This window comes from Podarcis gaigeae (genome assembly GCF_964106915.1).
Source record: "Podarcis gaigeae genome assembly, chromosome: 11".
Classification (NCBI taxonomy): Eukaryota; Metazoa; Chordata; class Lepidosauria; order Squamata; family Lacertidae; genus Podarcis; species Podarcis gaigeae.
In genome coordinates, this window is record NC_139687.1 from 3,557,939 (window position 1) to 3,572,895 (window position 14,957).

The 14,957-nt window shown below is 41.1% G+C and overlaps 1 protein-coding gene across 5 annotated transcripts in view; it reads left to right on the top strand.

The window, feature by feature from the left end:
• LOC310826723 (proprotein convertase subtilisin/kexin type 5-like) overlaps positions 1-14,957 on the top strand; it is a 165,458-nt gene that overhangs the window by 107,940 nt on the left and 42,561 nt on the right. For all 5 annotated transcript variants that reach the window (XM_083701929.1, XM_083701932.1, XM_083701931.1 and 2 more), the window contains one exon: positions 3,083-3,183. In XM_083701929.1, the coding sequence (XP_083558055.1) occupies positions 3,083-3,183 (101 nt within the window). The remainder of the gene's footprint in view (positions 1-3,082; positions 3,184-14,957) is intronic.

Here is a 14,957-nt window from a genome sequence, read left to right on the forward strand (position 1 = left end):
GCAAGGCAATCTTAGCAGCAACCATTCAACAAGGGGGGGGGGGGGAATCGTGTTAAGCCTTTAGACTTTCATCTAAATATCTTAACTGCTGTCGACTCAAATGGGACATCTCAATGAGTTTTCTTCAACATTTTCCATAGTGACATACTTGCCAAGGAAAGGGCTCTTTAATTAGCTGAAACTCGAAAATGTGATTGATTGTCTGTAGGGTTGTTGCCCACAGTTTTTGTTCTACTGTAGATCGTGTATGAAATCTACTAAAACAAACAGCTGGGGGGGGGGGGGATCAGCTTGGATCCAGGACTTGCCCACGTGGAAGCTGCTCACAAAACAGGCTTACCCATCTCACGGCTGCAATCCAAAAACAGCCAACACCTGTCCTGGGAATTGAGGAACTGAGGAAAACCTTGGAAGAGTCTAACGAAGCAAAAACACTGATCCTGCATGAAAACCTGTTTTTTTACAGAAGTTAAAGTAAGAGGTTGGCATCTAGAATGGGTTGAAGAAAACTGCTAAAGCTGAACATCCCAAACCAGTTGCATGTTTCTCTCTTTGGTCATGAGGCTAGGCCTGCTCTCCCTTTCTCTGCTAATTTTTGAAACTGACCCAACAGAGTTTTCATGTGCTATAAGCGCTGAAAGGCAACAGCGTGTTTCTCTTTCTTGAATGGCTTCTGTTTCTTAGGTGTTGCTCGTTTCAGGGCTTAAACAACACCACAAGTGCATGTGATTCTGTCCTCTATATGTTTACTGCAAGAATTAAGCAGCACTGCTTTCCAGTCTTTCTGAATAGTGAATTCAAAGGCAATGGTTATTGACATGACTGATAATTGTCAAACACTTAACATTTATTTTTAGCCTTTATAATTTGAATAGGAGGAAACTTAATCAGCAGACAAATATGAGTACTTGTATTAAGGTTTTGTTGTTTTGCATTGACTTAAAATGACTCCCCTCTTAGGGTTGAGCCTGCCATGGAGTAAGGAAAAGCAATCTGTTTCAGGCAGCACCATGAGGATGGGTGGCATCTGGATGATGCAGCAAGACTTCTTAAAGTGTTGTTGCTAGTAGGAGAGTCACCATATGAATTCTTCTTAACGCAGAACCACATATTGGGCTAGTAAGGTAAAGGTAAAGGAACCTCTGACCATTGGGTCCAGTCATGACCGACTTTATTGGCCGAGGGAGCCGGCATACAGCTTCCGAGTCATATGGACAGCAGGACCAAGCCACTTCTGGCGAATCAGAGCAGCGCACGGAAACACCGTTTACCTTCCCGCCGGAGCGGTACTTATTTATCTACTTTTACTTTGACGCGCTTTCGAACTGCTAGGTTGGCAGGAGCTGGGACCGAACAATGGGAGCTCACCCCATCGCGGGGATCGAACCGCCGACCTTCTGATCAGCAAGTCCTCGGCTCCGTGGTTTAACCCACTGCGCCAGCCGACCCCTTATCTTTACCCTTATCTCCCACCACTACAACAACTACCAGAGGGTGGTGTCATGGAAAGGGATTTTTCCAGTTGTGGCCTCCCAGCTATGGAATGCTCTCTCAGCTAAGCCTGCTTGGCACAAACTTTTAACAACTTTCCAACACCAGGTTAAGTAGATTGTTGCAGGTTGTATCGTCCATATACTTCTGATTGTTTCATTGTTGCTGCTGTTGATATGATTCTTAGGATTGTTTTTGTTAGTAGTTAGTATATTGATGAATGCAAGGTTTTTTTAAAAAAAAAATAAGTTTGTAAACCACCAATAATATTTTCTTTTATTGGGTGTCTATTTAATCAAACAACAACAACAACAACAACAACAATATTTCTGGCTATGGCCCTGAAAGAGTCAAACTAGTATGCCATTACTTATGAAGTAATGACATTACTTATGAAGTAATGACATTACTTATGAAGGACAGCTGTGACAAAGTTTTAGAACTCAGGGATATGTCAAGCCCATGATATATAGATAGAAGTAGTGTTCTTATACAGTGGTACCTCGGGTTAATTCGTTCCGGAGGTCCGTTCTTAATCTGAAACTGTTCTTAACCTGAAGCACCACTTTAGCTAATGGGGCCTCCCGCTGCTGCCATGCCACTGGAGCACAATTTCTGTTCTCATCCTGAAGCAAAGTTCTTAACCCGAGGTACTATTTCTGGGCTAGCGGAGTCTGTAACCTGAAGCATATGTAACCCGAGGTACCACTGTATTGTCATTATTTCTTGAGTGCACCTGAATGCAGTAGCATTAGACTTGGCGTGGGGTACTTGTTTTATTCCTGACAACTGTTGAGAAAGTAAGAATTTTATTTTCACATAATTTTCTTCCCTGCATATTGTTATTCTGACTTTCAAGCTTTTTTTAGCACATACATAACTCAGTTCCTATTGCATGTCACCTTCTTGGCTCCCTGTTAACTTTTCTACTGGCAATTGCATTTATCTTTTCAATCGGCATTCCACATTATTGTTTTAGCAGCTTTGTACATTGTTTCCTCAGGCTATTATATTCCTGAGGATCATTATGTCTACTTGAGTAGCCAAGGCACAGCACCCAACCTTTCCCCAAGCAGCTTGTATCCACACCTAGTGTGGGCTGCTTTACTCCCCACACCCTATGTTTTGGTAACTTTCTTTTCTGTAGCAACTGATGGTGCCAATAATAATGATCTTCAGTTCATTTTTTGACAGATAGAAAACTTAAGCAGGGTGGAGTTTAATTTTTCATGCAATGTTAGCATAGAATATTGAAAATTAATGAACTGATAGAACTCAGTAATAAAACCCATTATTTTAATGACTTTCAATTTCACCTGTTGCTTGAAATTTCAAGGCAGCTAGTTTATCCTCTTGCTTTAAAGAATTCAAACCCAAGACTGATTTTTTTTAAAAAAGTAAACAAAATTCTTCCCAATCAGTAATTAAATATATTTCACATGCTCATAAGTCATTTGAAACATGTTTTTGATTCCTACAATCTTGTGAACCACACTGAGATCTTTTGACGAAGGGCAGTATATAAAACTAAGGAATAAAAAAAATAAATGAATAAACCATGCCATCAATTACATACTCTCCTTTTCCCCAGATCACCACAGACTTGAGGCAGCGTTGCACAGACAGCCACACGGGAACATCAGCATCGGCACCTATGGCTGCAGGAATCATTGCACTGGCTCTGGAAGCAAAGTAAGATTTGAGTGATATGAACAGTCATTAAGACATTAGCCTTTGCACATTTTTGGCTTTTTTGCTGCATTTACATCGAGATATTTGGAGAAAAATTAAGACATGTAGGCATATGCCTCCACATCTAGTTGGATTTGGACTGTAGTTATATTCTAGTAGATTCTCACTTGCTTAAAGTTAGTTTATATTTAGCCACTGCTTAGTGGTTTATCATAGATCAGTGTTTCAGGCTTGTGAACTAAAAATATGCAAGTGGCACATGCAATCAGCTTTTATAGTTACTATCCTCGGTTTCTTACAAAATAAAGCCAGATGTGGGACCATATTTGTGTGCATGAATGAGAATTATACCTAGTTTCTGAGAATATTGGTTTGTATCCAGACTTAAGTAGAGTAGTTTCACTGAAATCAATTGGACAAATTAGGTGTGACGTCCATTGAGTCTATTCTGGGAATGACTTAGATGCCATTCAATGTCTCTACTACAAATGTTACTGTTTGGCTGCAACATATCACTTATAACCAATTGTACTTGCTTGCATTTATTTTAAATATTATTTTAAACCACCGTTTCTAAGCAGTGTACAATAGGAGTACAGGAGCAATTCTAAAGGGGTATAGCATAAAAGTAGTTAAAATTAACCATAAAATTGAAAAACCTGCTTTAGCTTGTTTTGTTGTTGTTTATTTAATTTATACACTGCCCTATACCCGGAAGTCTCAGGGCAGTTCACAGAAAAAATCAAAATATAAAACCACAAAATACATAATAAAAATAAAAACAACCCAATAACCCCCCCAAACCCCCACACACATTTTAAAAGGGCATAGGATGTCAATCAAATCAACCAAAGGTCTGGTTAAAAATGAATGTTTTTGCCTGGCGCCTAAACATGTATAATGAAGGCACCAGACAAACTTCCCTTTTGTTGGTTTTACAAGACTGGAAACATAATTTTGAGCCAGCATCTAGCACTTGTCAAATTGCTATTGCTGAATTTACTGGGCATGTGTATGGGATTATAAAAAAGACATAAGAATTTGAATAAGAGACAATAAGAGATGGTAATTGAAAAGCTGATGCTGTCTTAAGTAAATCAGTGCTTTTGTTATAATTAGATTGTTACCAATACAGTACTTGGGGAAAAGTTAATGACTTTTCTTGTCACATCTTAATCTTTGTTGTAAAACATAGTTTTTTCATAACTGGTGCATACACACACACAAAAATATATGATTACTTATTTAATGAATTGAAATTGCCTCTGATTGTTTGAAAAGTGAAGCAAATTACTGTAATATCTGAAACTATCAAAATATGAGACCACCCAACCCATAAATCTGTGTTACCAAGGGTCTGAAATCCATCACATTATTATGTGTGAGGAGGCAGGAACAATTGGCTCTTGCTGGTGTTAGTATTTGCAGAACACTTCTCTAGTAATAGCCAAGACCAGGTTGAAGGACAGGCCTCTTCTCCCAGCATACTGTGGAAAACAAACGTTGAGATGGGGCTGTAGGCTTGAGGCTGAGAAAGGGAGAAGAGGAGGAGGAAACAGCTGTAGGCAAAGCCCCATAACATTTGGTACTTACCTCAGGAGCACAGTAAGGCATGAATAGGCAACAAAGAGGTTAGCTCCCTCCCTCTGCCAAAACAGAGGTCCAAAATGCTGACAGGCTAACCAGGTGGGGGGCAACCTCAATTCCTAAGTGCTAAAGGAAAGGATGTGGGGTCGATATAGGAGGATATTACAGTGGTATCTCAGGTTACAGACGCTTCAGGTTACAGACTCCGCTAACCCAGAAATATTATCTCGGTTAAGAACTTTGCTTCAGGTTGAGAACAGAAATTGTGCAGCGGCGGCAGCAGGAGTCCTGATTAGCTAAAGTGGTACCTCAGGTTAAAAACAGTTTCAGGTTAAGAATGGACCTCCAGAACGAATTAAGTCCTTAACTTGAGGTACCACTGTATGGAATGCTAGCAATATCTGTGTTACTTGTGCACAGGGCTGAGCCTAGGAGAAGCATATTAAATGTAAACACAGGAAGACAGAATAAGTCCATAGGCTCAACCCTGTGCACAATTAACACAGAAATTACTGTTGATTAAAAGATTACAAAATGGGTCCCCAAATGCATATTTGGGTTGGGGTTAAATGTGGAAGATACCTGCCTTAGATGAAGGAAAGTGCATCTCTTCTGTCAACAAGGCAGAACCTGTAAATAATAAATCATACTTATCTAACTTAGAAATATAGCCTGATCTTGATCAAAATTAAACCTTGTTCTGGGATTATTTAGATGCTTACACCTGAACCGTAGCTATGGGAGGTTTTTTGTCCCGGATGAAGCCTCCAGGGGGCGCCACTGAGGCATCTTTGTGTGTGTCTGTGTGGTGGGCAGTGCCAAACTGAATCTTTAACCCAGATGAAATATGACCTATTTTCACCCGTTTACAATAATTAGCCACTTGTTATAAATCCAGAAAAATGCCAATTGTATTTCACACAATACTTTGTCTGGCATCATGCTGGTTTTTTCCTAAGTCCTAAACAAAAATATTTGGTTGACTGGGTGGTATTCAGTAAAGTTTTACTCAGAGTAGACCCACTGAGATAAATGAACTTGACAGGTTCATTAATTTCATTGACACTACTGTGAATAAAACTTTGTTGAATACCACAGCCTGAAAGTCTCCTGTTAGGAAGCTGATATATAGACCTCATCCACATGTCTTTGTTCCTGATAGTCACCCCAGATTCTAGGTCCAAGTACATGTCCTAAAGACCTGCAAAGTCTGACTGAGTCCTGGCAGTGGTGTAATATGATTTTGTTTTTTAAGTTTGAGTGTGTTTTTTCATATTAACTGATGACAAAAGCTGTAGCGCTGAGGGGTGAATCAGGGTCTTTCCACACAATCCAGTCTGGATTCAATTTTTTGAATGTTTTCTTCCTAATGTGGGAGAGAGTTCACTGTCTAGACTACTATTCAGCAAACAACCAAAGGAAAAAATCATCAGTAGGAAGCTCCCCCCCCCCCCCGAAAAGCCTTCCACCTTTCCTTTTTTTTACAACCGTTGTTTGATCACACTTTGATATGGAAATTTTTATATACACTAAGAGCTTTCCCACTGTCAGTAACTATAAGTTGCATTATATTTCTAGAACTCAATGTAGTAATAACTGAGCTTCGTCATGTAAACATTCCGGATGGGAATTCATAATACTGATGGCTATAATCCAGTATAATTCATAATACTGATGGGTGAATCCCAGCAGTGTTGCAACTAATGTTAAACATGATCTCATATATTTTAGACCATTATTTGAGAAAATAAATAGGGGTAGAGGCAGCCAAATGCTCCATAAATGTTTTGAAAATTCACATCAGGGCTATTTAAGTACGATTTGCAGGGAATCTCTCAAGAAATCAAAGTATGTTTCCTTGTTTGACTTCTTCCAAGTTGGTATAGGTCAAGCATGGCCTGTTTATAGCGTTTTGCAAGCAGACTGTGAATATGTCCCAATAGATCCACACCTTGAGTACCCACTGAGTTCTTCCCTTGCCCTCGCAACTGACATGGAAACTGGTGGGGCATGTAGTTCCAGTCCCTTCCTCGGTGGGACGTAACGCTTTGCTGTGGAACTGGAGTGCTTGCTGCTACATCTGCTCCTTCCCCTTCTCCAGCCCCAGATAAGTGGGCCTTGGGGAGGCAAGAGGAGGGAGAGGTTGGTGCTGAAGGCAGTGGCTGTTGCTTTGAGTACCTTCATTCATTTTGGACATGCTCATTTGGAGCAAACACCAAAGATCAAATTGAGTGGCACTTTTCACTCTTTTCCCTTTAAATTGTATTCAAGAATATGTACAAAACAGAGCTAAGGTAGCCAGTGGGGAAACTACCTGGTTTTGGCAACTGCAGGGCAAAAGCAAGGCACACACCAATATTTATCCCTTCATCAGCCTTTGTATCTGATAAGATGCAGTGCTGATACCTGAATATACAACCAGGACTTACATAATTAGCAGCAGGTTTGTGCATCACCAAACAACTCACATGCAAACCAAAGAAGAACAGTGTGTTACATAGCCCAGTAAATTAGAACATTACATTGGAACAATTTTTGCATCAAATTCTGTTACTCTATTGTACAGCCCTGATTTAGTTCAAATGTTGTCACCGCATCTAATCCAATGTGACTGATTTTCTCAGACAGAATGTTATGATATATATAAAGGGTGGTGAACCTTTTCCACTCTGAGGGCCACATCCTCTTCTATGCAGCCTTCCAGGGGCCAGATGGCAGTGGTGGGTGGAGGCAGAAGCAGAAGTGGGCACAGCAACAAGTGCAAATTCTGCCTTTCTCCTCCATGCAGACAACCAAAAGACACCAGAGCTCAATGGCACATTCCAGCCAGGCAAAAACAAGAGGGTGGGAAGTCAGCAGGGTCATGGAGTGGGGAGCAGCCTGGAGGGGGGCATATTTGGTTTCCCACTCCTAGTATACATGCTGAAGTATAATGTCTGGGGATAATGGAAAAATGTGGGAAATTGTTGCTTATCTGTACTATCAATGAACTATGGCTTAAGGACAACGTTCTTTGAAGTCTTAAGAAATTGGAAGGCACACAGATGTATTAATTCTCCATAGAGTATGAAGAATTTGTTGCTCTCTCAGCTGTAAATTATATTCCTAATGTTCTTTAAATTAGAATTTGAATTTTGGATGAATCACTGGATTTGGATTTATCTTAAGCTGCACAAAATACTGGAAGTTGTTTGGGTTAGTCTCTGAGTGATGGGTAATTTGTGGAACAGCCAGGCAGCTGTGTTATGTTCTGTTTATGACCTTTTGGGGTGGAGTTTTGTGGAAACTGTAGAGGAGGGAAATGTGTTGGAATACAAGTGTTTTTTAATTTCTTTTTTTCTTAGTGGTCTACTGGCAAATTAATTAATTGTACAGCAGAGAGGTTGCAACATAGAAGGGTTCAAAGATGTGAATAAAATTGGCAAAAATGTAAAATTCTATTGTTATATAATACTTGGAAAGTCTCTTACCTCACTATCTGATGCATGTTTACTCAGAAGAACTCCCACTGTGTTCAGTGAGCTTACTGCCAGGTTAATGTGCATTGGATTGATGTCTAAGGCTGTAATCCTATACAAACTCACCTCGGAACAAGTCTCATTAAACTCACTTCTAAATAGGCATGTATGGGATTGTTCCGCTACTTCAATATAGCATACTTTAGGGGGGAAAAACCCTCTTGTTGATTTTATTCCACCTGCTTCACTGAAAACCATGAGGTAACAGCCCAGTATACTTACTTTTATTTTGAGCAGGAATAACAGAGTAGAAAGCATGGTGGGGCACCTCCACTCACCTGACCCCTTGCTGGTCAAATAGCTGCTGCTTAACCGGAGGTAGAGGTGAAGGAATGCCAGATTGACTCCACAGGTATACTGCACCAGCCTTGCCGCTACCTCATGCCTCTACTTTTTGGTAAGCAGCAGCAACCAACTAGAGGTCAGCTGCGCAACAGTGCCCCGCCCCGCCATCTGCTGCTGGAAGCAGACAAGGAGTATTCCATTCAAAAATGTTGTTCTTGATTCCCCTATATTTTCAATGAAGTAAGCTCCATTGAATACAATAGGACTTGCTTCTGGGTCTACTTTTTGGAACTGGGTGTTTCTTATGGGCATTGGTGCAAAAGCAGTTGTACTCAGTCTGCTCAGCTCCCCTCGCATTCTGCATCTTCTGCCAGATGCAATGCTTCACACTTCATTTTAGGTAGGTGAGGGAGTATAATTAACTATATTTTATTCCCCTACAGAGTCACAAACAAAAGGATCCACTTACCACTTGTGGTTAAAAGTGTGGAGCCGAGCAGAGTTTAAATCCCATCTTAGGCAGTTTAATTAGAAGCATAAGAATTAGCTGTTAGGCTGATCTCCCCTTTATTACCCCATTTATCAAAGAAACATGCTGCAGACTGAAATGTAAGTTTAAAACATATTGTTTACTCACAGTTGAGTATTTGTATTTAGCAGTAACTGCATTCAAAGTAACTGAAGGTAAAATATTTGTGTTTGCCGCAAAAACAGCTTCAGGCATGTGCCTAATGCTAGAGCAATTGGAGGCACGCCCTCCTTGGCTGGCTGGAGAGAGAGTGGGGGGGGGGAAGGAAGGAACAGGAAATACTTCTTTGCTGCTTCTTTCCTCCCGGAAGAGGAGGGGAAATATTATCACATAGAGCCTTTTCTACCATTTATGTTTCTATGGTCTGAGTCAGCCTATGAGCAATAGAACTCTATGGTCTTAACCGCTTCACATGCTAACTAGCAAAAAACATTCATTGTTAGATTTGACTGAATAGATCCTACACTTTTAATATTCTGCTTTGTTGTTTTTTCATGGTGGCATTTGGAAATAGTCTGCTTATCCCAGCCCTCTTAAAATCTTCATATTCTGCTGCTGACATGCTTGTACAAAAGCATCTCTCCTTAGGATAGATGACACCAGCAGCCTAAGGATTCATTTTTGAACCTGCCCATTTAATACACTGTCTCTAGTCTGAATGTGTGACCCTCTAAACAAGTTGAACTGGTTGTTGCTGCTATAATTGAGCCCTTTGGTCAAGTAACTGAGCCTATTAAGTTTGCACAAATAGGGACCTATGAATAATTCAGAGGATAGGGTGAAAGCAAAGAACTCTTTATTCTTCTGCGCCCTTCCTTTCCTCCTTTCCTTTGAAAGAAGTTACCCATTCCCCCCCCCCCCCAGTTCTTTCAAAAGAGAACAAAAAATTCTCTCCCCTACTCCATTTCACCATGCAAAAGAATCCTCTGAAGGTGAAAATTGAGATCTGAGGATATTTTCTATTGGGTATACATCCTGAGACCTCAGTTTACGAACCCTTTTTTGGTCCAAGGCATCATTTTGCAGTTGCAAGTGTTAGACACAATTCCTTAACTGGGGGGGGGGGGGGAGCGGCAATTGGAGCACCTTTTACAGGTTTAGACTGATACGCTAGCTGCAGCACTATCTAGAGACAGGTGATTTGGCCTCAGTTTGCCATGGACTAGCGCGTCTAGACTAGACTACTGCAATGTGGTCCATGTGGAGCTAATTTTAAAGACAAGTTTGGAAATTTCAACTGGCACAGAATGCAGCTTCCTGGTTATTGGTGCAAATAATGACCATATGACACCATTACTGAAACAGCTGCACTACTTACCAATGAAGTTTGGGGCTCAATTTCAAGTTCTGGTTTTAGCTTTTAAATCCCTATATTGTTTTGGACCAGATTACTTGAAGGACTTCGTCATCTATATTCTTCCTTTTTGTGATAAACTCAGACACAATCTGGTTTACACATAAAAATATGAAATTGCAAAATTAAAATACTTCATAAAACAAAGCATGAAAATTTTATGTAAAGTAGCACAGCAGACGTATGCCACATTATGCAAATGAACAATAAATGTTAAAGGCAATCAGCCATGTTCTCCAGTAAAGTGGGGACTGTGCACACTTTCTCTAGACATTGTTTAGAACAGAAGTGAGCTAATTACTATATTTTTCACTCTATAACATGCACCCGACCATAACACGCACATAGTTTTTTGAGGAGGAAAACAAGAAAAAAAATATTCTAAACGAAACAGCGGATATATGATTTTTGTGGTTCATGCTGTGGCCACAGACATGTGATCTGACGGTGAGTTTGGGGTAGCCCAATGCAAAAATCCTGAGGATCCATGTGGATCCATGCTTTGTAACCACATTTTTGCACCACTGCAGCCCCAGGCAACAGTGGGTGCATGATTTTTTGGGTGCAAGCTGTAGCCATGGACATGCTATGTGATCTGATGGTGAATTTGAGGTGACCCAGTGCAAAAATCCTGAGGATCCATGTGGATCCGTGCTTTGTAACATATTTTAAGTGGGGAGGGAAGGAAAAGCACTCAAGGGACAAGGAACACACGTGGGGTGGGTGGAGAAGGATGCTGTTAATAATGCAGAAGAGGGATATAAGAGAAGGCTCCTCTCCTCTCCCGTTTTGCTCCTTTAAAGCAAGCAGGCTCTCTGTCCCTCTCTCCTCCCCACTCAGCGGCTCTTCTCCCGCTTTCCTGTTTCAAAGCAAGCCACGGGGGAGGGAAGGAAGGGGAACCATGGATCCTCTGCTCACGACTGCAGCAGATCCCCCAGCCATCCGTAGGCATTCACTCCATAACACGCACAGACATTTCCCCTTACTTTCTAGGAGGAAAAAGTGAGTGTTATGGTGCAAGAAATACGGTATATATATTTTCCACTTCTAGTTTTTCAAATTTATTATCTTTATAAATCCTTTGGGGACATCATGAAGAGTGAGGGCAACTCCTTGTAAGCATCACATGAGGAAGATTTGCCATTTGTTGTTTGGCTGATGGGTCCCTATTTCACACTCACACCCCAACACCCCTTGCTCATTTTTATTAATGCTAAACATTCTGGAGTGCACAGTCCAAAAGCAGTAAGCAAATGCTGATGAGCCATTTGGGGATTCTTTTCTGGTAAAAAGATAGTTTGGTTTTTGAAATGTGGCCAGTTATCTATCAGTATTGGTTATTAGTCTTGCTAATACATTTTTTTCCCCAGCTTTCAAGAGGCTTAACAAGAGGTTAACAACTATCTCTTGGGAGGTTAAATGAGTGCTGAATCAATTAAGATTAATGAGTTTTTTCTCTGAGTCAGTGATTCGCCTAGGAAAGGATGCAACTTTGATATATTTTGCATCTTTCTAGAAAAAGTGCTATTTTTCTATAAAAAAGGTGCCAGAACTGAACAAAAACCCTGCATCTAGTTTATTCTACATACCTTTAAAGGGGGGGGGGGCTATCCCTGCACATACCACATAATTCTGAGTCAGAAAAAGCAACACGTGAAGCAACTCTGAAAATCATGTCTGAGTCGTGGTGGTGTTAAAGGGCCAGTAGTCCTGAGGCTCACACATAGAAGGAAAACAGCATTGGCAAACAACACTGTACATCTGTGTTTGAAATTAACAGATCCCTTTTCTTCTAAGGCAGCTACCATGCTCAGTGAAAATGTAACCCAGGGCCAGGAGTAGCTTTGGTACTTTGGGTTTGCCCCATGCTCCATATATGCTGGGCAATGACTTCTGTGGAGAGTTACATTCTGAGTCCATATATTCAGCCTGCAAATTTAATCAAACTGAAGTTCACTAATTCTTTTTTTTCTGGTTACAGATAGGTAGCCGTGTTGGTCTGCCATAGTCAAAACAAAACAAAATCCTTCCAGTAGCACCTTAAAGACCAACTAAGTCAGTTCTTGGTATGAGCTTTCGTGTGCATGCACACTTCTTCAGATACCCACTGAAGAAGTGTATCTGAAGAAGTGTGCATGCACACGAAAGCTCATACCAAGAACTGACTTAGTTGGTCTTTAAGGTGCTACTGGAAGGATTTTTTTTCCCTTTTTTTCTGGATCAGAGAAATGCTGTGGATCTAATGTATCTTGATTTCAGTAAAGCTTTTATCAAAGTCCCCCATGATATTCTTGTGAAGAAACTGGTAAAATGTGGGTTGGACGAGGTAACTGTTAGGTGGATTTGTAGCTGATTGACCGACCGAACCCAAGGAGTTCCTTGTCAAATTGGGGGGGGGGGGGAGTGACAAGTAGGGAGCCACAGGGTTCTGTCCTGGGCCTGTTGTTGTTCAACATCTTTATAAATGAATTGAGTGGATGCTCACAAATTTGCAAGTGATACCAAACTGAGAGGTAGCTAATGCCATAGAAGGCCGAATCAGAATTCAATATGTCCGTAACAGATTGGAGAACTGGGCACAAGCTAACAAAATGAATTTCAGTAGGGACAAATGTGAGGTTCTGCACTTAGACAGGAAGAACCAGATGCACAAATATGGGATGGGGGGGCACCTGGGTTGCTAGCCAGTACATGTGAAAATGATCTAGGGGTCTTGGTAGACCCTAAGCTTAACATGAGACAACAGTCAAAACAAAAAAAATTCCTTCCAGTAGCACCTTAAAGACCAACTAAGTTAGTTCTTGATATGAGCTTTCGTGTGCATGCACACTTCTTCAGATACACTGAAACAGAAGTTTCCAGACCCTTCTATATAAACACTTCTGTTTCAGTGTATCTGAAACAGATACACTGAAACAGATACACTTCTGTTTCAGTGTATCTGAAGAAGTGTGCATGCACACGAAAGCTCATACCAAGAACTAACTTAGTTGGTCTTTAAGGTGCTACTGGAAGGATTTTTTTTTGTTTTGACTAACTATGGCAGACCAACACGGCTACCTATCTGTAAATGAGACAACAGTGTGATGCAGCAGCAAAAAAAAAAGGCTAATGCTATTCTAGGCTGCATCAACAGAAGTATAGTGTCCAGATCAAAGGGAAGGAATACAGTGGTACCTTGGTTTGCAACCGTTTTGGATTACAACCACATCAAACCTGGAAGTGCGTGTCCCTTTTTTTGGATTACAATGCATTTGGGGGGGGGGGGTTATAACCCCTTTTGGGGGGGGAAGGCCCCTCTTGCGAAAGCGTGCCTTGGGTTACAACCTGTTTTGGTTTACAACCAAACCTCTAGAACAGATTATGGTTGTACACCAAGGTACCTCTGTAGTACTACTCTATTCTGCCTTGGTCAGACCACACCTGGAATACTGTGTCCAATTTTGGGCACCACAATTTAAGAAGCATATTGACAAGCTGGAACATGTGCAGAGGAGGACAACCAAGATGATCAAGGGTCTGGAAACCAAGCCTTATGAGGAATGGTTGAGGGAGGTGGGTATGTTTAGCCTGGAAAAGAGGAGACTAAGAGAAGATATGGAAGTCATCTTTAAGTGGTAGGTCCATTGTGTGGAGACGATGGCTATTTGGTGACAAAGAGAAGGTGGAACTACTCAACACCTACTTTGCCTCTGGTCTTCACCCAAAAGGAAAGTGATGCCCAACCTGGTGATAACAGGATAAATGATGTAAAGAGGAACCTGCAGCCCAAGATAGGAAGAGAGGAGGTAAGCAAACACCTGCCTACTTTAAACAGAAAGAGATATGATAGCCATCTTCCAATATCTCAAGGGCTGTCACATGGAAGAGGGAACAGGCTTGTTTTCTCCTGCTCTGGAGGGTAGGACTTGAACCAATGGCTTCAAGTGACAAGAAAGGAGATTCCGACTAAACATTCAGAAAATCTTTCTGACAGTCCAAGCTGTTTGACAGTGGAACGGTCTCCCTCAGGAGGTGGTGGACTCTCCTTCCTTGGAGGTTTTTAAGCAGAGGTTGGGTGGCCATCTGTCATTTATGATCTAGTTGAGATTCCTGCAGTGCGGGGGGTTGGACTAGATGACCCTTGGGATTACTTCCAAGTCTATGATTCTATGATTCTTATTCCCTACACCCAGTGCTCCAGTGCAAGAGGTGTTTCCTCCTTTACATCAGAACGCAAGATAATGATCCTGGTTGTTAACAAACAATAGTTTCGACTGACCACAGTTTTCCCAGTTTGGGTGTAACTTGGGAGTAATCGCAAATTTGAAAGTAGAAGCCTCTTTCTCCATTCTCCGCATTCTGACTGTGCTCAATGAGACAGGGGGAGTACATGAGCCTGAGGCTCATTCCTATGATGCTAGAAACTCTAATTTAGTTATTTAGTTCTGCATTTGAAACAGCCCAATATATTACAAACTAAATGAATACAAGAACCTTGAACCTGGTCTGACAACATAGG